General features: G+C 37.8%; 1 protein-coding gene across 5 annotated transcripts in view; it reads right to left on the minus strand.

Moving 5' to 3' along the window:
- TRANS11 (translocase 11) overlaps positions 1–11,014 on the minus strand; it is a 69,809-nt gene extending 58,795 nt beyond the window's left edge. For 3 of the 5 annotated variants that reach the window (XR_014340166.1, XR_014340165.1, XM_028254590.2), the window contains exons 1-3: positions 10,585–11,000; positions 10,391–10,459; positions 1,152–1,369 (exon numbers count right to left, since the gene is read on the minus strand). Coding sequence is in view for 2 of the 5 variants with exons in the window: in XM_028254590.2 (XP_028110391.2) it covers positions 1,152–1,369; positions 10,391–10,459; positions 10,585–10,746 (449 nt within the window). In the remaining 3 variants the exon portion in view is untranslated. Of the gene's footprint in view, positions 1–1,151; positions 1,370–10,390; positions 10,460–10,584 lie in introns of all 5 variants that reach the window. The other 2 variants (XR_014340167.1, XM_028254587.2) reach the window with 2 other exon arrangements.
- Between the last annotated feature and the right edge of the window lie 10,918 nt (positions 11,015–21,932).

Here is a 21,932-nt window from a genome sequence, read left to right on the forward strand (position 1 = left end):
GCTATTACATAATATGTGAAATAGTCAGGGTCATGCCATATATATTGTAGGAATACTAATGAAACAAAAAGGACCAATAAAAGAGTTTTCAAAAGCTCAGGAGGGGCCATTCTATATAACTTGTAGGGCTACAAACGAATCGAGCCGAGCCAAGCTTTGCTAAGCTCGAGCTCGGCTCGTTTACTTATCGAGCTCGTTTATTGAGCTCGAGCTCGGCTCGATAAAAAACTGGGCTCAAGCTCGGCTCGGCTCGGCTAGTTAACATTAATGAAGCTCGAGCTCGGCTCGGCTCGGCTTGGCTCGGCTCGATAATTTTTTTTTAATATTAGTTATATTATTTAATATATAAATAATGTATTTATATTATTATTTATATATATTTATATATTATTTAATATATAAATAATATATTTATTATATAATTTAAATAAAGATAAACAAGCCAGGCTTATATGAGCTCGAGCTCGGCCAGGCCGAGCCGAGCCGAGCCGAGCCAAGCCAAGCCGAGCTTGTTCATGAATAGCTCGGTTCATTTGCAGCCCTAATAACTTGTATAAATATTCATAAACTAGAGGGGTAATAAAAGAATTTTGAAAAACTGGGGGAGGGCCATGGCCCCCCTTATCTCTTTCTCTAAATTGAAGATAATATTATTGTAGAATGAAAATTATATGAGTCAGATAAAGTAGTTCGCGACAACCTATTTTCTGACAATAGTAACAAATATTCAAGTGGGGTATCTCAATTCAACGAAGCTGAAATTTGCAATGAGCATAGTGCCTACACAGTTCTGTAGTAAGAACAACAATTAGGATTGCCAATATATTTTTACGATCTCTTTTGCGTAAATGCAAATTGAAGTATTGTATATTGCTCCGTCAATTGAAAAGATCTTTAATAAGCTAGAATTTTTAGACTTCCGTTGATGTAATTAATTTTCTCTCTATTTTTCATTTCAACAGAACCTTTTATGGTCTCTCTTGATTTATTACCCCACAAACTTATGGCCAAACAAGACAAAACAGAATAAACCCCGAAGAAGAGAAGAATAATTGCAAATCTATCAAATAAAGAGCAAATTTCCACGTAAAGCATAAAAAATATTCAAAATAGACAAACTCAATCACTAAGAACTAAGCACATGCCCTTACCTACTTTTCCTACGTCCTCTCCTGATCATCGCAAGCCGATGGGCAGTCACAGTCAAAGTATCATTAGATGTAGGAAAGTGCTCTCTAGCTGTAGGCAAATCAACATCGGTTAGTGGATTTAGCATGACTTCTCCATCACTATCTTCCCCTTCACTTGATGAAAGCATGTATTCAACAATCCCCTCAGTGTCCTCCCAGTCATCAAGTGAAGAAAAACCCTATAAAACAAGGGGGGAAAAAGAACTAATAATAGAATTATGAAAAATGAATTTCTCAATACAATGCAAATAATTTGTAAGATCATTTATGGCGCTACCATCAACTATTGTAGATATCATATTAAATAGCATTGCAGGATAACATAACAAATTCACCTCTACTTAGCTAGACTATCATCTCCCAAGCTCTTTGATGTACATCATTATGCACTTGTACTAGTGTTGTTGTGTGACAAAGAAAAAAGAGGGGATGGGTGGTGATTGCAATTTGTAAAGAAAAAAAAAATACCAAAAGATATTAGAACAATCTAAAGCAATGGCAGAACCACAGAGGGAGCAAGCAGGTGCTCTCCTAACTTGTAAAAACACTACTCTCTAACTATTATTTTAAAGAAAATTTTTAAATGTACCCGCTCTGAAATTTCATCATGCCCCTCTAATTTTTTTATAGCCCTTCTTTTATTTTATTGTTTCAATATAATTCGTGCAATTTGTACCTTTAAAAGGCCTTGTTTGAGAGCAGGCTATTTTAGTAATTTTTTATTTTTTGGCTAAAATATGAGGTAATAAAACTAGTATGTTTAGGATGACTTGGTGGCCATTTATGGAAAAAAGTGCGAAAAAATAGGGAGAAAAAATAATCTTAGACTTTTTTGTATAGTTTATTGGCTTTTTGGCTTTTTTAATAACTTTTTGGCTTTGAAAAGTCTTCACATTATTTCTTTCTAATATCCCAATATTATTTTCCCCATTATGTTTTTTTGCTTATCTTCAATAAGAAATTAACTTATAAATCTTGTTCTCTTGTTAAATTTTGTGATGACCCATTACTAGCTTAGATCAAACCTATAAATCTCTGTTTTAGGAGGTTCTATTGGTTAAAACATTAAAGATTTGTTTAATTCATAACTTAGGTGAATTTGGGACGGTAGTATTTGCGTTTGAACTAAGAAACTTCTGTTTTTTGTGGCTCAAGAAAATAAAACCTTTGTTAAGGCTTTCAATAAAAGGTTAATGAGTCTATATTTTTATGAATTCTGAAAAAAAATGAATGAGTTATTCAATCAACATGACAAATTATTTGTTATAATCCCCTTATCAAATTACTCTGATGGGGTGTGTATGTAGTGATTACTCTAGATTTGGAGTCAACTTCCGACAAGTTGTATTTTCATTGATTCAGGTACCACTAAGTGAGAAGCATGAACATGAAAAGCATATTGGAATCCCTATTAAAACCACTTAGGGATGTCTGGATGAGTCTTAAACATATTAGCTCAGTTATAATGTAGTCATAGATGTATCTAGATCATGACACAAATATTGGTCATTCTACTTCTATGTACATGGGTGTATTTACATATATATACTATACACATATTACATATATATATACATATCTCAATTAAATATAAAATTTGAACAGAAAAAGCTTGCCTGTTTCCACCACCGGTCCAAAGGTTTTTATTTATTTATTTATTCAATTTATTTATTTATTTATTTTTTTTTTTTTTTTTGATCAGCAACAAAAAGATTTTTTTAAAAGCCAGAAAAAGAGGCGAGAATAAGACATCCTCTACAAAGAAGAAAGAAATAAAAAGACAAAACTGTGGGAGAAAATGAAAATTCCAAAAAAAAAAAAAAAAGACCATAGACGAGGTGACACTACATATTATAAACTGACACCCAATCTGCTGCAATCAGAAAAAGTGGAATCCCTCTGAACAAAGGATTCACCAAGGCCCAAAAAGAAGTTAAGTGATCCTTACCCACCCTCACAAAAAGGAACAGGGGCCAGATTGGATAAATTTAAGAAATTGACTTCCAAGGAGCGCAACCATTACCCCTAGTGACCACCTATGAGTTTTTACCATTAACATGAGTCTCATGCTTGCTTCTAATAACCGCATGCCATAATAAATCACACTCAATTAGGAATCTCTATAACCACTTACCAAGTAGAGCCATGTTCCTAACCACAATATTACCAATGGCCAAACCCCCCTTTTACTTAGGACAGGAAACTTTCTCCTATTTCACCAAATGATCCTTGCCCTCATCCTTCCCTTCCCAAAGAAAATCCCACATCAATTTTTCTAAAGATCTTGCCACCTTGACTGGAATCTTAAACAAAGATAAAAAGTAAATTGGGATACAACTTAGGACTGTCTTAATCAAAGTGTACCTACCCCCTCGTGAAAGTAAACCCTACTCCACCCCCCTCTAACCTCTTACCTATCTTTTCCACAACTAGATTCCAAAACAATTCACTTCTTGGATTACCTCCCAATGTAAGTCTCAAATATCTAATCGGGAGTGTCTAAATACAACATCCTAGAAGCGCGGCCACTCACTGAAGCTAATTAAAATCTAAATTAATACCCGCCACACAGTTTTCCAAATTAATCTTACAACCCGAGATCAACCCAAAAAGTTTCAACACTGAAAAAAGATTGCCCATTTGTCTCTCATCCCCCGATGAAAAGAAAATAGTACCATCCACAAACTGTAAATGTGTCACGCTAATCCTATCTCTACCAACATGTAAACCCTCAAACAAAACAGCCTCTCTAGCCCTATCTACCATCTTTCCTAACACATCTACTTCCAAAATAAAAAGAAAAGGAGGTAAAAGATCCCCCTGCCTTAAACCTCGAGAAGCCTTAAAACTCTCCCCTAATTTACCATTGATTATCACTGACATATTACAAGTCGCCAAACACATCTCTCTCCATAACCTTTCATATCCATTACAAAGTCCAAAAACTGCCAATCCACATGATCGTAAGCTTTCTCAAAATCCGCCTTAAAAGACAAGACCCTCCTTCCCTAAACTTCTATATTCCTCCACCACCTCATTTGCCACCATAACCACATCTAAAATGTCTTCCTTTCACAAAGGCCCCTTGTGTTAGAGAAACAGTAGCCCCCAAAGAAGGCCTCAACCTTTTTGACAAAACCTTTCCCAAAATCTTGTGAAGTGATGTAACCAAACTAATGGGCCTAAAATCCCTAATTCCGATAGCTCCCTCCTCCTTAGGGATTAATTAGATAAAAGTGGCATTTGAACACAAGTTCACCACCCCCATCTCGTGAAATTTCGTAAAAAATCTTGATAAATCCCCTTTAACAACCTCCCAACAATCTTGAAAACAGCCATAGAAAAACCATCCGGACCTGAACCTTTGGCCCTTTCACAATCAAAAACTGCTTCTCTAATCTCCAGTTCTTCAAAAGGTCTTTCTAACCAACTTGCACACACCTAATCAATAGACCCCCACTCAAGTCCTGTAATCTCTGGTCTAACCATCTCATCCTTCAAAAACAGCTTAGAATAAAAATGAAAAATCCCTTTGACTATATGATCCTACTACCCTAGGGCTTACCTCCAATCTTTTGATTAACTTCGTTTTCTTCTTTTTTTTTCTTTTTTTTTTTTTTTTTGGATAAATAAGAATACTTTATGGAAAGAGCATCAAGACAATGCAAAAAATACAAGAATGCAAAAGATCAAAAAGAACTCAAACACCTAACCAATAACATCATCCAAAAAGTCTAAAAAAAGAAAATAAATCCGGATCCACCCTTCTCTCCAACCAACTATACAAAGTAACTAATAAACGATTCTCTACCCACCACACATCATGAGAAATCTCTTGGAATTCCTCTCCAACCAACCCAGCGACATCAAACAAAATGGCACCAACAACCAGACCCGCCTCCATCCACAACATCTCCAACACCCACTAGGTTGCACCCAAACAATCCCGAACAGAGAACACACAAGACCCCAAAGTCGTGCCGCCGTCCATAAGAAGAAAACCACTCTAGACGGAACACCCGGTACCCAAATGCTCCTCCAAGGAACCCCCCCCCCCCCCCCCCCACACACCAAACTCCGATAAAAGGACGAAACAAAGAATTGTCCTTTAGTACTCTAGACACCAAACCAATATATCCTCTCCCCAACCCGTAACACCTAACCCAAACAGCAAGCTAAACAACTCCCCCAGCTGGTCAACTTCCCAATCCTAAACTTGACGCTGCAACTTAATCTCCCAAACCACCACATCCCCATCCCCCAAACAAGCAGCAACAATGACCTTTAGATCCAAAGCAATCCCAAATCAAAGGGAAATGCTCCTCCAACACAACCTCCCCACACCACCTATCCTTCCAAAACTAAACCTTCACACCTATCCCCACCCGAAAGTTCACCCTATCCCAAAACTCCCCCCTTCCCAACCATATCTCCTTCCATACACCCCGAACATAAGAGCCAATCATATCCCTCGTCCGCCAATCCCCACTATCCACACGATATTTGGTAGCAATCACCCTTCAGCAAAGACAATCCCGCTCCCAAGCAAATCGCCAAAACCACTTCCCTAACAACGCCCTATTAAAAGTTACCAACCTCCGCACCCCCAAACCACCCTCCTCCTTAGAACAACAAACCCGATCCCAAGCCACAAAATGATACCTAAACTCCTCCCTCCCCCCCCCCCCCAACTCCCCCATAAGAAATCCCTCTAAAGCTTCTCCAACCATTGTGCCATCGATATAGGAATAGCATGCAAAGACAAAAAGTAAGTCAGCATACTACTTAGCACACTCTTAATCAAAGTCAACCTCCCACCTTTCGACAAATATTGCCTCTTCCATCCCACCAACCAACGTTGCACCTGCTCCACTACACCATCCCACGCCTCTTTAACCTTGAAGCTGGAACCCAAAGGTAAGCCCAAATAGGGCACCGGCAAAGCCGAGAGCTTACAACCCAGAACTGCTGCCAAAGTCGGTAACCGATCAGCCTCTCCAACCGGAATCAACTCAGACTTGCCCAAATTGACTCGTAGGCCTAACACTCTCTCAAAGCAAACTAGGGCACAACACAAATAACCCAACTGCTCCACTACTACATCACAAAAGATAAAAGCATCATCCGCATACAATAAGTGAGATACTCCAATAGCACTCCCAGGTAATGGGCCCACTGAAAAACCCTCCAGCAAACCTTCACAAACTGCCCTCGATAGCAATCTATTGAAAGCCTCCATAACTAAAAGAACAATGGCGACATCGGATCCCCTTGTCTAAGACCCCAATAAGTCTGGAAAAAAACCCGCCGGCGTACCGCTCACCAACACAGACGTACATACTATAGATGGGGAGTAGAGACCAGTCACCAACACAAGCATACTAGAACTTAGATCTCGACTAGCTACTCGTATCCTGACAATCTGGTTAACCCGCCAATAACTATTTGCCAACCTATGAAAAAACTTCGTATTCTAGTCACCATTCTTCAACCACTGGCATCTAGATTTTTGTCCGAAGCACACCTCCATTCGGGCTAAACAAACATAATCCTGCCTAGCCGCCTCTCGTCTAGCAATATCCACCCCTAGAAGCCCACCAAAAACTTCCTGCTCATCTAACGCTTGTAAAATATTTACCACTTCCACTTTCTGAGCCTCCAAATGACCAAACACCTCATTATTCCACTGTTTCAGGTCTCCTTTAAGCAATTTTAATTTCTGAGCCAACATACAGCTTAGCGTCCCACTAACCACAGCTATTCCACCACCTGTGGACCTTATCCACAAAGCCTTCTGACTACAGCCACATATTCTCAAAGCGAAACGGTGTTGGCCCACCTCGAATACCCCCACTATCGAATAATAGTAGCCAATGATCTAATACTGGTCGAGGAAGGCGAATCTAAGCCACCTCGAACAAATGTTCCTCCCACTCAGTAGCAACCAGAAAACGATCAATCCGGGACATCTGTTGTCCGTTCAACCACGTGAAACTCCCTCCCTTAAAAGGCAAATCGATAAGGTGCACATCATCAATGAATAAACAGAACGCCCGCATCAATCCCAAAACCCTGCTACTCCCCACCTTCTCTAATGGCCACCTCACGGATCTGACCAATGCAACGCAACATTCTCCAATTCTGACAGAAAAGCCCCTCGCTCTAAATTATGCACCGGACCATAACGCCAGTGAACACCTACCGAAAATTGTCTTCCACACATAGAAACAAGCAAGATACAGGAAACCCCCTCCCTCCTCCCCCTTATAACCACCACCCTCTTATCCCAATAAATAAACCCCCAGTCGTCCCCACAGCTGGCAAGTAAGACCACTTCACAAAACAATCATCCCAAACCTCTCTCACCACCTTAGCCCCCTAACACCTCCATTTTAGTCTCCTGCAAGGACACCACATTATCTCTCGTACCTCGTAACACTGATCTGACCGCCACACCTATCCCTATCATTCGAACCCCGCACATTCCATGATAGAATTTTTAGTCTCATTTCAACAATAAAGGGCCAACCTGATCTCTTTGAAACCTACGCATCTCCATCGCTCCTCCACAATTGTAATTCATAGAGCACTGTAATTTTTCTAGTTCCCAGACCCCTTTGCGGCTTGCAATTGCTGGAACCTGACCTCCCTTACCTAGGACACCTTTCCTCCATAAAGCTTCAACCGCTGTAAATTATCACATTGCTTCATCCTCATGGCCTTCAAATGACACCCCGAACATCCGACTCACCTTGCTGATTCAGCTTAAGACCTGCTCCAAGACAGCCTATGCCATCAACTTTGCCAAAATCGTCAATACAACCTAACTCATCCAACACTTGGCCCAACACCTCATCACATTGTCTATTTGCCCCTTCTACTGCAAATAGATGCACCCCCGGGGGCAACTCCTAGCCCTGTGGCGACAAGCCCAAGCCTTGCCTCACCCCACCAACATAGCCCACCCCTTTATTTATAAGAGTAAATGCCTTGGGCCTTACATTATGTGGCCTCATACATTAACCAACCCAACCTTGGGCCTTTGGATTTCCCTCCTCCGACCAAACTAGCAAAATATACATCCATTAACCCCACCGGATGCTAACTCTCACTGGAGCACCATTTGGAGAGCCACGAACTCTAATTTGGACAAAACCTCGGGACTCAATTTTCAACGTCGCTCCATCTACCTCCAAAAAGCCTCCACACCGATTGTCAATAGCTCGAAACACCTGCTCCCCCACGTAAATGAACTGGGAGACTCAACACCTGTACCCAGAAGCTCTAATCGTGTAAAGAGTCTCTGCCCCTTGTGCACAACGCCACCGGTGACCACCAACCAAGTATCAAAGATCTGCCTTCCAAAACCCACCAACTCTTCAGAATTCTTGTAGCATCCGACCTGGTTAGAAAAGCAAATAGCACAAATTGGCCTCCAATCACCATCGCCGTCACCTGCATCCCTTAATCGTCCATAGTCGATTTGCCCATTCTGCAATTCGACAAGTCTCCATTCCCTTCTCCCTCAACTCTCCCACACATCCCAACAAGCATGAATCTAAAAACGAAATCCACCATTGCTCCGACCCCTGTTGAACCTCCGCATCGTATCCATCTAATACTGGATCAACACAGCCCTCCCAATCAGCCACAATTTGCCTCTTAACTCACTTGCAACAACCCCTCTGTTAACCCAACCATTACCCATTGACAAACCCTCCAACACTGAAGTAACATGATCTCATGCATCCCCAAAGGAAGATTGTGGTAGGAAGACATGATTCTAACGATCCCCTTTCTGTACACAATTTAGACTGATGCCCCTTCCTCCTCCGACCGCAACCAGACAACAACACTGTTAGTTCCTCCATAAACCTAACCCAAAAACACTCCGACAACCTTCTTTGGTGCCCTACGCAATTGGTCTGCCACCCATTTTATCTCAGCACCATACAACTCAATGGCCCTGCAAATCCCTTGGCTACGTTCCACAATATCAACCCGTCTCCTACCAATCCCATCTGCACTCCCTTCATTAAATTCAAAAGATTGGTCACCCAAAAAAATCAGCCTCCGACAAAGCCCCTCTGGCTCTGGTGAAAACATCACTGCCACAAGGTTAGGACATTACTATGTTCAACTACTCCCTCCTAGCCACCTTTAACTTCTTTTTCTTTTTCCCATCTGTAATCTTATGAAAGAATTTTGAATCAATGTCCACCTCCTTTAACCACTTCACCTTTTGCCTTATGGGACCAAAAAACCTACTCCCTAAAAATCAACTCTTCCAACTTCAATCTTAGCTCACCCCCCTCTCCTCATTGACTCAAACAAATCCCCTCGCATCTCCAATGCATCCAAATCCTCAAAATCCTACGGACAACCTGAGATTTTGAAGTCTCCAAATCCCCAAAAACCTCCCTGCCAACTCTTCACCTTTTCTTTAATCAACTTCAATTTTCTTATGAATCTAAAGCCTTCCCACCCATGACATCTAGCATTGTCCCACCACCCCCACAAAATTCTCCTTGAAAGAGTGATGTTCCAACCACATATTCTCAAATCTAAAGGGAGTCGGTGCCCACTTAAAAGGACAACTCTCTATCATAATGGGGCAATGATCAGAAACTAATCTTGGTAACGTTTCCTGTCTCACATTAGTAAACATCTCCCAATCCAAAGAAAATAAAAATATATCCAATCTACAACAAACCATATTTTCCCGAAGATTAGACCAAGTGAATTTGGCATTAAAGAGAGGAGAATCCACCAACTCACTCTCTCTAATAAACCCAAAAAAATCCCTCATAACCCTATTGATTCTATTCCCATTGAACTTCTCCAAAACCTTCCTAACCACATTGAAATCCCTCCTAAACACCAATTTGAAGAACACAACCTAAATAACCTATATAACTCCTTCCACCGACCCCTTCTCCTAGAAAGATTTTTATAATTCTATTCTAATAGTTTTCCAAGCATCCAAACAAGATCGTTTAACTTGAGCAAACTAAAAGAATAAAAAACTGAAAATATATCAATCCAAACAAACCAAGAAAGAAATTACATGTAATGAAATCAAACCACAAGAACTGAACATAAAAGAAAAAATCAAACCATGAGACAGAAAACAGAGCAACCCAGATAGTGAAAAATTAATACAATAACAACTGGATACACACATAAATATATACACATACCTCATCCATTGCTCTAACTTGACTAATCCTATGCCGAAATACATGTTTTCCGACACCTGATCCCGATAGCTACAACAAGCAACACAAAATACTTTTGAAAAAAAAAAACGTCTATGTAACCAACCAAACAAACATGTCTTTCTGTATAAATAAATATATTCATATATTTATATGTATTACAAGGTATACATTACCTTGAGATGAAAAGAAGAGCTGGGTCGATGAGGGCCAAATGTTCGATTCGATGAAATGCGAGGAAGAGAGAGAGAGGACCGTTTCGATGATAACAAAACCCCCACATGAGAGAAACAAAGCAGATTTGCAGATGATGAATGAGATCGCATGTCTACCAACATATATAAGACTATGATAGTTGAACAATAACGATATGAGATGTGGTCTCAATGTTGCGTACTGGGTTGTCAATTGAATCAAGCAACAAGGCCATCGAGGCTGTATGTATATACATTATATATATTGGGGTATATTCTTCTGAACAGAGGAACCTTGAGAGAGATATATATTGGGGTATATTCTTCTGAACAGAGGAACCGAGAGAGAGAGAGAGAGAGAGAGGAGAAACAAAAACTCAACGCTACCACCTGACTTCGAAATTTACGCAATGTTTTCGCCATCAAAATGACTCTCGCTTTCTTGGCGCGTGCATCCTCTTTTACTTTTAAATTGAGAAATTTAGAGTTATTTGGAATGATCTAAATAAGTGTATTTTTTATTTTTTTATGAAAAAATGTGTAGAAAATTAGAGAGATGATGTGATGAAAAAAAGATAAAAAGATAAAAAGTGTGTACTTATTTAAGATAGTCAAACTTGGCCTTATTGAAAAGTCAAATTTAAAAAGTGAATATTTTTTTTTATTAGTGAGATATTTATTTTTGTGAAATAGTTTGGTGAAAAATTATTTTGTTTATATTGAAAGATATTTTGTTTTTAATTTTACTTCTTGTAAGAAAATATTGTTGAAAAGTTCAAGTTAAAAAGGGTATACGGCATTAAGTCCAGTGAATATTTTTTGTTGGCGAGAGATTCACTATTTGTAAAATAATTTGGTGACAAGTACTTTGGTTTATTTTGAAAGATTCAATTTTATCTCTTAATTTATTTGTTGACTTTTTTTTATCTATTTACTTTTTGGGGTATTTTTTTTAAGGTCCCTGATATTATGATTTTATAGTATAAAGGCCATCAACTATTTTCATGATGTCTAAGGTCCCTCAACATCAATCCAGAGAAATTTCAGTCCTAGAGAAAATTCGATCCAGAGAAAATTCAATCCAGAGAAATTCTCTGGTCCAAACCAGAGAAAATTCAATTCAGAGAAATTCAATTCTGTTTAAAATTTACCTCTCATTCTAGCCAAAATGAGGTGTACAGTTCTAGAAACTAAAGAAAGAGAAAATGAAAAACATGAGTTGCAGAGATAAATCTCTCAACAGCAACGGTATACGAACGCAGCTCGTTGCCTTGGAGGTGGCATGCACATAATCACCAGCATGAGTATGAGAACAACCAACATAAGAGTTGACTTGATATCTGGAGTTTCGTCTTCACCTTCTGCCATGATCAACACTTCTTGCTCAAGCTTTCTTCTTCTTTAGTTTGTTTCTCTATAAACTGTGAGTAACAGAATGACATATAAAGGAAGTTCAAGAGGTAGTTGGGGATAGTGTGGATCTGATAATTAAGAGAATTGAGTATAATTTTTTTTATTATTTTATTTATTCGTTGAATTTGGATTTGAAGTATGTTTTTATTCTATTTCTGTATTCTTTCTAGATTTGATGCTTTTGCTTGTTCTTGTACTCTACCCAGAATAAAATGTGAAGTTGTGGTTAACAACCAAGTTGACTTGTTAATTATTTAGTGCCTGAGTTGGGAGCGTACATTGAATTTGCATTTAGTTTCTTTGAATTTGCATTTAGTTTCTTTGAATATTTGACCTAAAATTCAGTTCAAATGAAAAAAAATAATCGAAATAGACGTTTTGTGAGCTAAATTACCAGAGAAATTCTCAACCCAGAGAAAATTTAGTTCCATTGCCAAATACTCCTGGAAGCTTGCAATTCATAATCAAAATTGAAATTGAAATCAAACTTACATCAATAGCTCGCCTGGAAAGAAACCGGTCAAAATGAACCTAGAGAAATTTGAATTTTCTCTGGGATTACCCAGAGAAAATTCAAATTTCTCTGGGTTGAATCCAGAGAAATTTGAGAAATTATACTACTAAGAAGGTGGAAAAAAAAGAAAAAGAAAAAAAACCTATTTTACAACAGAAACAATCTTCCAATTTCCATTTGAAGAAACAACCGGAATTCAAAATGCTAAACCGAAAACTAGGTAATAACATACTCGAAGGTAGAAAAAGAGTTATACCCACTGTTGCTTTGTTGCTTCCATTCTCTCCAACAATCTTGCAATCTCAGTTTGCATTCTCATCTTCATCTTGTAGTAATCGAAATGTGAATTTTCCAACATCTTAACCTCCTCCTGTTTTTTCCTCCTCATTTCCTCGGTTTCCTGCAAACACAGTTTGGCAAGCTTCTCCGGCATACTCCTCTTCCAATTTCTCGTTCTCTGCCGACTTCTTCTTGCAGACCATGCAAATGTCGTCTTCGTCGCAGGGGAGGTTGCTAAAGTGCGCTATTGGAGAAGGAAAGGCAGGCCGGATCGCGGATCCGGACGGCCCGGAGGTCTGCGACAGTAGCGGAGCGAAGGGAGGAGTCGGAGGAGAATGTGTTGTGGAAGAGGTCGTAGAGGAGGGTGGAGGAGTAGAGCTTGTTGCCTTGGATCTGGATAACAGTGGGTGAGAGGAGAAGAGAGAGAGAGAGAGAGAGAAAAAGTCAAATTTCTCTGATATATGTTTAGAGACCTTAGACATCAAAAAATAATTTTGTGGATCTCTTCCATTACGAAAAGTGAGAGAGGGACCCTAGACCAATTTTCTCTTACTTTTTTTGACTCTCTATTCAAATTATTTTTTATTTGTTCAAATTTATATCTATTTGTTTAAATTTGTTGTTTATATATTCAAAAATTTTTCACCTATCTGTTGAATTTTTTTCTTATCTATTGAATTTTTATAATTTATTTTTTATATATGTTCAAATTCACACCATTTTCGCTTATATATTTAAATCTATCCGTCCAAATTTAATTATCTGTTCAATTTTTTTTTCCTAAATTATGTGTTGTTCCACTATCTATTCAAAGTTTGTTCCATTATCTGTTCAAACTTTACAACAATATTTTTTTATCTGTTCACTTTAAAATCTGTTTCATCATCATTAACAACAACCTTTTCAAAAAAAAATCATCATCAACAACAACAACAACAACAACAACAACTAAAAAAAAGATGAGTAAAGAGAGAGGATCTATTTCAGATCTCAAATCTACAAATGCTATTAAAAGAACATAAGAAGAAGGAGGAAAAAAAAAGAAAAAAAAAAAGAAGAAGAAGAGAGAGAGATAATCTATTTCAAATCTCAAACTTGTAGAATATATACATCTCTGTGTATATAGATTAGATCTGGAAAGAAAGGCTAAGAATACAAATATCTAATAATCAAAAACATGACACTGAAATTCAATTTGCAAAAAAAATATAATATATTTACGCATCACAAAGCTCTTATTGGATACTCTCTCTCTCTCTCTCTCTCTCTATATATATATATATATGTATCACAAAGTTTCAAAATTTTCAAAATCTTTGGTCTATGGATATGAATATATATATATATATTTATATATTTTTTAACAAAGCTCTCACTAGATATCATCACTGTCAATCTTACACCCTTCCATTGAATTGATAATATAAGTTCATTATAACCATATCTCAATCAATGTACACAAAACAGAAGACACTTTTGCTTCTATTTATTATTACCAACACACAAATAAGAATCTTCTAACACATAAGTAGACTAGCACACACATAAATTCATTCACGTTTGTACTAGATCTGATGAAACAAATCTATGTTTTTGAGCTTTGAATATGATGGTGATAACTCATGGCACTCGTCGACGGCGCAACGACAGAGATGAAAGGTGTTGAGATGCAGTAAAAGGATTTGAGAGCTGAGAGATGCAACAGCGTTGCTACTTTGGCTACAGCAAGAGGCTAGTGGTAACGTAACAGGTGGTAGTGGTAGAGGAAATCGTCGGCAGTGGAAGCCAAGGAAGAAGATCATCGACGATGGAGACGGAGTTGTGGAGGTAGAGGAGGAAAAGAGAAAAAAAAAAAGAGAAGAGATAGAATGAGAGAATGGTTTGTTAGGGCATGGAAAACAATATATATATATATATATAGACATGGCTAGTTTGGTCATTTTGGAGGAGCTTGTCCTTATAGATAAAGTATTTTAGAGTGTGGACCTTTAGGCAAAGAAAATTCAAAATTGAATTTATGGACCGAGTGCCCCTAATTTATCTGTCTACTTTTTCTATCTGTTTAATTTTCTTGACTACATATTCAAATTATTTTCTATCTGTTCAAATTTATATTTCTCTATCTAGGCGCCACGCTTTACCGGCTTCACCCAGAGGGAAAGGAACCCCCAAACAATAACACAATAATAGCACAACATGCTAAACTGCATAATATCGTACAAGTGTAATACATATACATAATCTACTCAACAACAACAACAATGCCATCCTTCATCAATGACCAAGGACAAAACCTCTAAACAGATAAATAGATATATTACTCTTACAATATAAATTCGTAACTAATTTCACCTTTTCAAATTAACCATTTCTCATTTTATTTCATAAAAGAGTTACACTCGTCATTTTATTCCCAAAACCAAATCGGTTATTCCAAACCCTAAACATTTCCAAGCCATAGCAAAAAACCCCTTTTTGCTTAACAAAACCTCGATTGGTTAGATACAATCATAATCAACTCAACATGACATAAATCAAAATAATCACAAAACTCAATTAAATCCCATTTTAATAACTAAGCCACTAATCAAATTCCATATCACATAACTCGGTTACTACACGACTTTACACATTTTGAATTAATCAAGCCCTTAAAAATAAATTAGAGCTTTTCCCCTTCCTCAACACTAATAAGCTTAGCTACCTCTCAATTAACCAGAACACTTACAAATCATCAAATTCAACTCGCAAAACTCAAACGCTAACCTTCTTATTCATGATTTCGAAAATCCATAACAAATATGATTTTTATGCAATAAAATCTACCTCATGTCTATATATAGACGATGTACTGAAAAAATCAAAGAAATCCCTACCTATTGAAGCAAAGTGGAGACAACCCAAAAATCATCGACGACGAAACGACGATCCGCTCAGATTAAATGGAAGCCCTCGCCGAGCTCTACGTTTTGGTATATGGAACTAGGGGTTAAAAATGTGTAGAAATAGATAAAATCAAGGGTTAAAGGGCTTGAAAGCTCAAAAATGTTAGAAGACAGAGAAGAGAGAATGAAAAGTAAAGAGATTTGACCAAAAAAGTGACTTTTAAAGATCTGACCCTGAACAAACCACTCGTGTAACGCCTCGCCTTTTATTACTTGAATTCATTACCAAATCCATACATTATTACCATTTTAAAAGCTTGCATCCATTCAGGAACAGGTAAAAATTAAATAGTAACATTATCTCACTACAATGATGAAGATATATAATTAAGACATAGTACAATGCCCTTAGGCTTACATTGAATAACAATAAATAAAAACAAAAAGGATTTTCCCTTATACAATACATGGCTCTCGGCCGACAAATAAAAGGCCTTGTGCCAGCAAAGTAAAAGACATCAGTCCCGAACAATCGTCCAACCTTGTACCTGAAAAAAAATTTGTCAATACGTGGGATGAGCACTAAGCCCAGTAGAGATCCGGAAGATCCTAACCAATCACAACATATAGATAAAAATGATCAAACATGCATAACGATATACTATATAAGTAGTATGATAGTTAATAACCAAAAGTATACTCATATAAATATGTGTTTCTCAAAAAGTTCCTCTTTGCTCAACACAGTATAAAAACCATTGCTTCTCTTAGAAATTCTCGTTTATCTTCCGACACGCATTTCAAAACCCCATTATTCTTTTGATAAAACCCTACATGCTAACATAAAAGAATTTCACTTAAACATTTGTTTTGAAAACATAACCCCATATACAAGTCATAATCCAACTCCACATATCACTACACCATACTCATCCACACACTAATAAATCAACTATCTTCCCTAGCCATAGGCCCAAGGACTAAAAGACAAATACAACACGAGAGACCAATAACGCACATATCTAAAACTAATATCCGAGAATAATACATATGACCAATTTCATCTCCACTGGCATACAACACGGATAGTAGATTCCACGACACAGATAACACATAACACTTTACCAGCCTCACCTAGAAGAAGGTGCCTTTCAGGTCATACTTTACCCCGCACAAACCGAAAGGAAATGAAGAAACCTCTATCAAGGTGCCACACTTTGCCAGCTCAATACAACGGGAAACAGACCCCCTTTCACACTTTATCGGGTGCAAATCAGAAAGGACGAGGAAACCTCTGTCAAGGCGCCACGCTTTGCCGGCTCAATACGGCGGGAAACGAACCCCCAAACAACATCAAAATGAAAGCATAACAAGATAAGCAACATCAATAATACACGGGTCTAATACATACGCCTAATCCAATTATCACAATCTCGACTGTTAATAGTTAAATACAATAACCCACTTCCTTCAAAATGTGCTCCACGCGCTGCCGTTCAACAACGAGTTTTCTTATATTTTTAAAATGTTTCCAAAACACAATATGAATTACAAAACACCAAAATCACACTATTCAACGACCATCTCATAACATATCAACATTTATGCACATTCCGATCACCTCTTTAACAACATAATCCATAACTCAACAATGAAATTGTCTATTCACAATGTCCATTTATAGTCAACAACATACCATCCTACATTACATTGCTCACACTATAGTTGTACTTATAACTTATATCTAACAATAAGCAATACCGTCCTCCACCGATGGCCAAGGACAAAACTCTAGACACCAATCTTATAATCCAAAACATTAATTAAGTACAACTAAATTCCCGTTCTTTAGTTTATAAAAGAGTTAACAAAATATCCATTTTGTAACGCCCTCAAAATAAATGCATAACTCAATCATTCATAATATCCATAGACATAAGAAAATAAAATATATTCATTCATTAGAGTGTTTTCTACAAAAGGTATTACATGTTGACAATAAAAGTAAATGCCCTATGGGCTTACAACTTTCCAAGTTAACACTTGGTTATAGCAAAAGAGGGTCAAAAGCCCTTTACAATTAAAGCCCTCGGCTTGGAAACAAAAAAAAAAAAAAAAAAAAAAAAAAAAAACATGTAACACAAAAGAAATATCAACAAAAGAAGCCTGCTGCCTCTAAACCACCCAAGCTAGGTCCTTGGAGGCGGCATGTCTCCTGTACTTGAAAATGATGTCCCATAAAGGGTGATCCAAAGCCCAGTAGAGATATGCTAAACATAATATGAGAGTTAACTAAAACATTAGCATTGGATAAATATCTAATACTTATCCATCTTAAACCCTTTCTATAACCAACCAACATTGGTACTCATATTTCAATCCACATTCAGTTATTATCCAAGTCAATTCATTGAGGTAATTCATTATCATATAAACAAGTCAAAATAAGACTACGACCCTTTCATCAACCCTTTAATTACAAACATTGTTCAACACTTCATATCTTGCCATTTTACGGAACTACGTCCGAGGGAACCGGCATCCATAATAAATAAGATTTTGAGACTTTCACCCAGGACACTCCGGCCAACTTAGTTCTCAATGGAGTCCATCCCCTATCTCCTCCCACACAGTGGAGTACATCCCCTATCTTCTCCCATACGAAGATACATATACAATGTATTAAACATGTTGGCATATACAATAGCCCAACAAATCACATGTTCAACATTTTAATCCAACCGTCATATTCAATGACATAACTCAATTGATTAGTTTCAATTTACCTAATTATCATGCAGTGTCTATAACAATTAAGACTATCCTCTACCGATAGCCCAAAACAGTTATTTCTAAACAGATAATAAATTTACCAAACAGATAAATTATCTACTTTTCCCTAGGTGGGTGATTATTCAATCCAACCACACTATCTAACCATAATCCTTCCCAATTCCATAATTTCACATTGAATTCATTATTTATACAAAATAGTTATTAAATTCCAAACTAGGGCATTTTCCCTCAAATTTCACAACATTGACCCAAAGGTCTAAATCTCATTACTTAGACAATTATACATCAATAACCCCATTTTAAGGTTCTCATACACATATGGAGTTTAGAATTGAAAATCCCTCTTTCAAACATTTCAACTTCAAACCCTAACTTCCCAAAATTTCCATATTTCACCATTTATACAAAATGACTAAAATTTATGTTAAAACTCATAAAAGTGAGTAGCTTATCCCTACCTCAAATGAAGAGACTCAAATGAGATGTAAGAGAGAAACCCAAGATGCTTCAAATCCAATATTTTTCGGATCAAAGTGTAGCCCAAGCGATACTCCACCCTTTCTACAAAGGAAGTAGCGTAAAAGAACTCTAGATCAAGAGTATTCGTAGAGAGAAGGGGTATTTTAGAGAGAGAGATAGCCGGGTTAGGGTTTGGGGATAAAAAGAGGTCAAAAAGTGAAGAAAAGAACTGCTGTTCCGATTTGATATATGCGAAGCTCGCTCGAGCGAAAGAATGGTCGCTCGAGCGACCAGACACAAAAGGACCTCGCTTGAGCGCAAAAAGCGTTGCTCGAGCGAACAATGCAAAGCTTCAAGTCTGCAACGCAGAAGCACGCTCGAGTGAAAGAGTTCTCGCTCGAGCGAAGAAACACAAAACATAGGGCTCGCTCACTCGAGCACAAGAAAGCTTGCTTGAGCGAGGAATACCAACCTTCATGTCTAAAAGAGACGCAGATGCACACTCGAGCGCAAGACTGCTCGCTCGAGCGAAGAGAAACAAGACATAAGGCTCGCTCGAGTGTACAAACCCTCACTTGAGCAAAGAAACAAACACCCAAGGCTAACTCGAGCGCAAAAAGCCTCGCTCAAGCGAAGAAGGAAAAACCTGGGCAACAACCATTTGTTTCAACTCTCAACCAACCTATTTCAAACTTGCCCAACACATCCCAAAACTCAAATACAAGGGATTAGAGAACGGAAAAGAGATATATACAATAATACTCAACCATGGAACCCAAGTCCGGAATATTCTAAGTAATGGGAAAAACCGGGATTACTATACATTTGTTTTGAAACATAACTCCAAAGTCCCCACATTTTCAACACACCTAAACACTCATTTATTATCATTTCCAAAAACCCCCAAACTGTTTATAATAGGCATAACTCACCATTTACATAACATTACTCATCTTCTCTATCCACAAATCCTTAGTTAGAAACCAAGGCTTCCTAACCCGACATCTCAACATAACAACAACCCGTAACAACCCATAAAACCAAATCACAAACTTAGAACCTCAAGCCTAAACCAACCCAAACGTGTTTAATGAGCTTAAACATGAAAATCATACTTTTAATGCAATAAAAAGGTCTATCTATAGCGAAGTATTGAAAAGAAGCTCAAGAATCCCTACCTCTTGGAGCGAAGAGGAGAAAATCCAAAAATCCACCGGCGACAAAAACACGATCCGCTTAGATTAAATGGAAGCCCTAGGCAAGCTCTATCCTTTATCCCAAAAGGGCCATAGTTGAGAAACCACTAGATCAAGGTGTATTTGTAGAGAGAATGAGAGTTTTAGATAGAGAAGCTCTAGATCTAGGGTTTTTAGAATATTTAGAGAGAGAGAGAGAAAGAGAGAGAGAAATGAAAAAGTGATCCAAAAAGTGACTTTTACAAACTGATATACGCATAGACTGCTCGAGCACAAGAAGTGTCGCTCGAGCGTCTAGACACAAAAAGTGTGACCGCTCAAGCAGAGGATGTGACCGCTAGAGTGCAGAATACAAACTCCCAGAAGTTTTGTAAACAAAAGACCACCACTCGAGCATAAGAAGTACCGCTCAAGCGCAGGAAACACCGCTCGAGCGTAGAGACAAAAATCTGGGCAACAACAGTTTTGACAAGCAAACCACTAACCTGTTTCAAACGCAACCAAAAAGCTCTAATAACCAAACTCAATGAGAAATAAGGAGAAACAAGACATGAACAATCATATAAGATAATGAAACTCTGATCCAAAACATCAAACGAGTTGGGTCTAAACCAGAGTCGCTATAACCTCCCCCCTTAAGGAATCTTGTCCCTAAAATTAGACAGGATGCCCAATACACCACGCACACCACGGAAAAGGGAATACACCCACCAACCCGAAACTAGATCCATTTGCAGGATACGTTCCTGAATCTCAGTCCGATACCTCGGTGCCCCAAAAACTCCCAAGAAACACACACAAGAGAGAAACTGCAACCATCTCTTGATCTACAAAACCCATTGGGATCAACAAGGCTAACCCAAATAACCGAACTGCTCACTCCCAAACGCCAAACACTTTCTAATCGTCCACAGCCAACTAAACACAAACCGAGCTCTCCACATTTGAACACTAAGGGAAAACCACACTCACAACCAGAAATTCTCTAGCAACTCTCATCGAAAAGAGTACTACACCCACAAACCACGGTCTATAGAGACAACTCTCCAGCATAACCAAAACAACTAACGTCAAACCCCTTCAAACCAAAAACACGTCACTAATAACTAAAACCAAATTATAACACAATTCACTCTTATAAGGTGAAACAAAACAATCACATAAATCAATTTAAGCAACAGTTTTCTTATTCATTTGAAAACTTTTTTTATCACTTACACTGTTTTCCCTAAAAGTTATTCAAACTCACACCATTTCCAAACAAAATTTTGTTCCAAAATTCCAAGAAAATCGAATGTTTTGCAAACATTTTCTCTAAACAACCCGTGAAATTTCAAACCCAAAGTTTTCAGTTGAAACGAGATGTCATAAGAGGCCATAAAACCAAACTCACTTTCCAATTTATTTCTTAACAATATCTGGTGAATCTCAACCATCACCCAACAACCTCTATCATACACTCAATGATATCACAACACAATTACCACATTTCTATAATAACGATGAATAGAAATAAATACAGTTCTAAGAGAGATAATGCAACACAAATAGCTTTCCAAATCTCGGAAGTTCCAAACCAATACAACACCTGTAATATTAATCTGCATAATTCAATGGCGCATAAGCGTTCACAAAATTAACACACTAACATATTACCCCAACTCAAGAGGTTCTATACATTCATAAGCGAGGCTCAATGCCCCCAAATATAACCAGAAATACCTTTCAACCTTACAACCCTTTGTTCAAACCGAAAACAATTTCTGAGGTGACTATGTGTCAACCAAC

Source organism: Camellia sinensis, chromosome 9, assembly GCF_055761805.1.
Source record: "Camellia sinensis isolate YWXY chromosome 9, ASM5576180v1, whole genome shotgun sequence".
Lineage (NCBI taxonomy): Eukaryota > Viridiplantae > Streptophyta > Magnoliopsida > Ericales > Theaceae > Camellia > Camellia sinensis.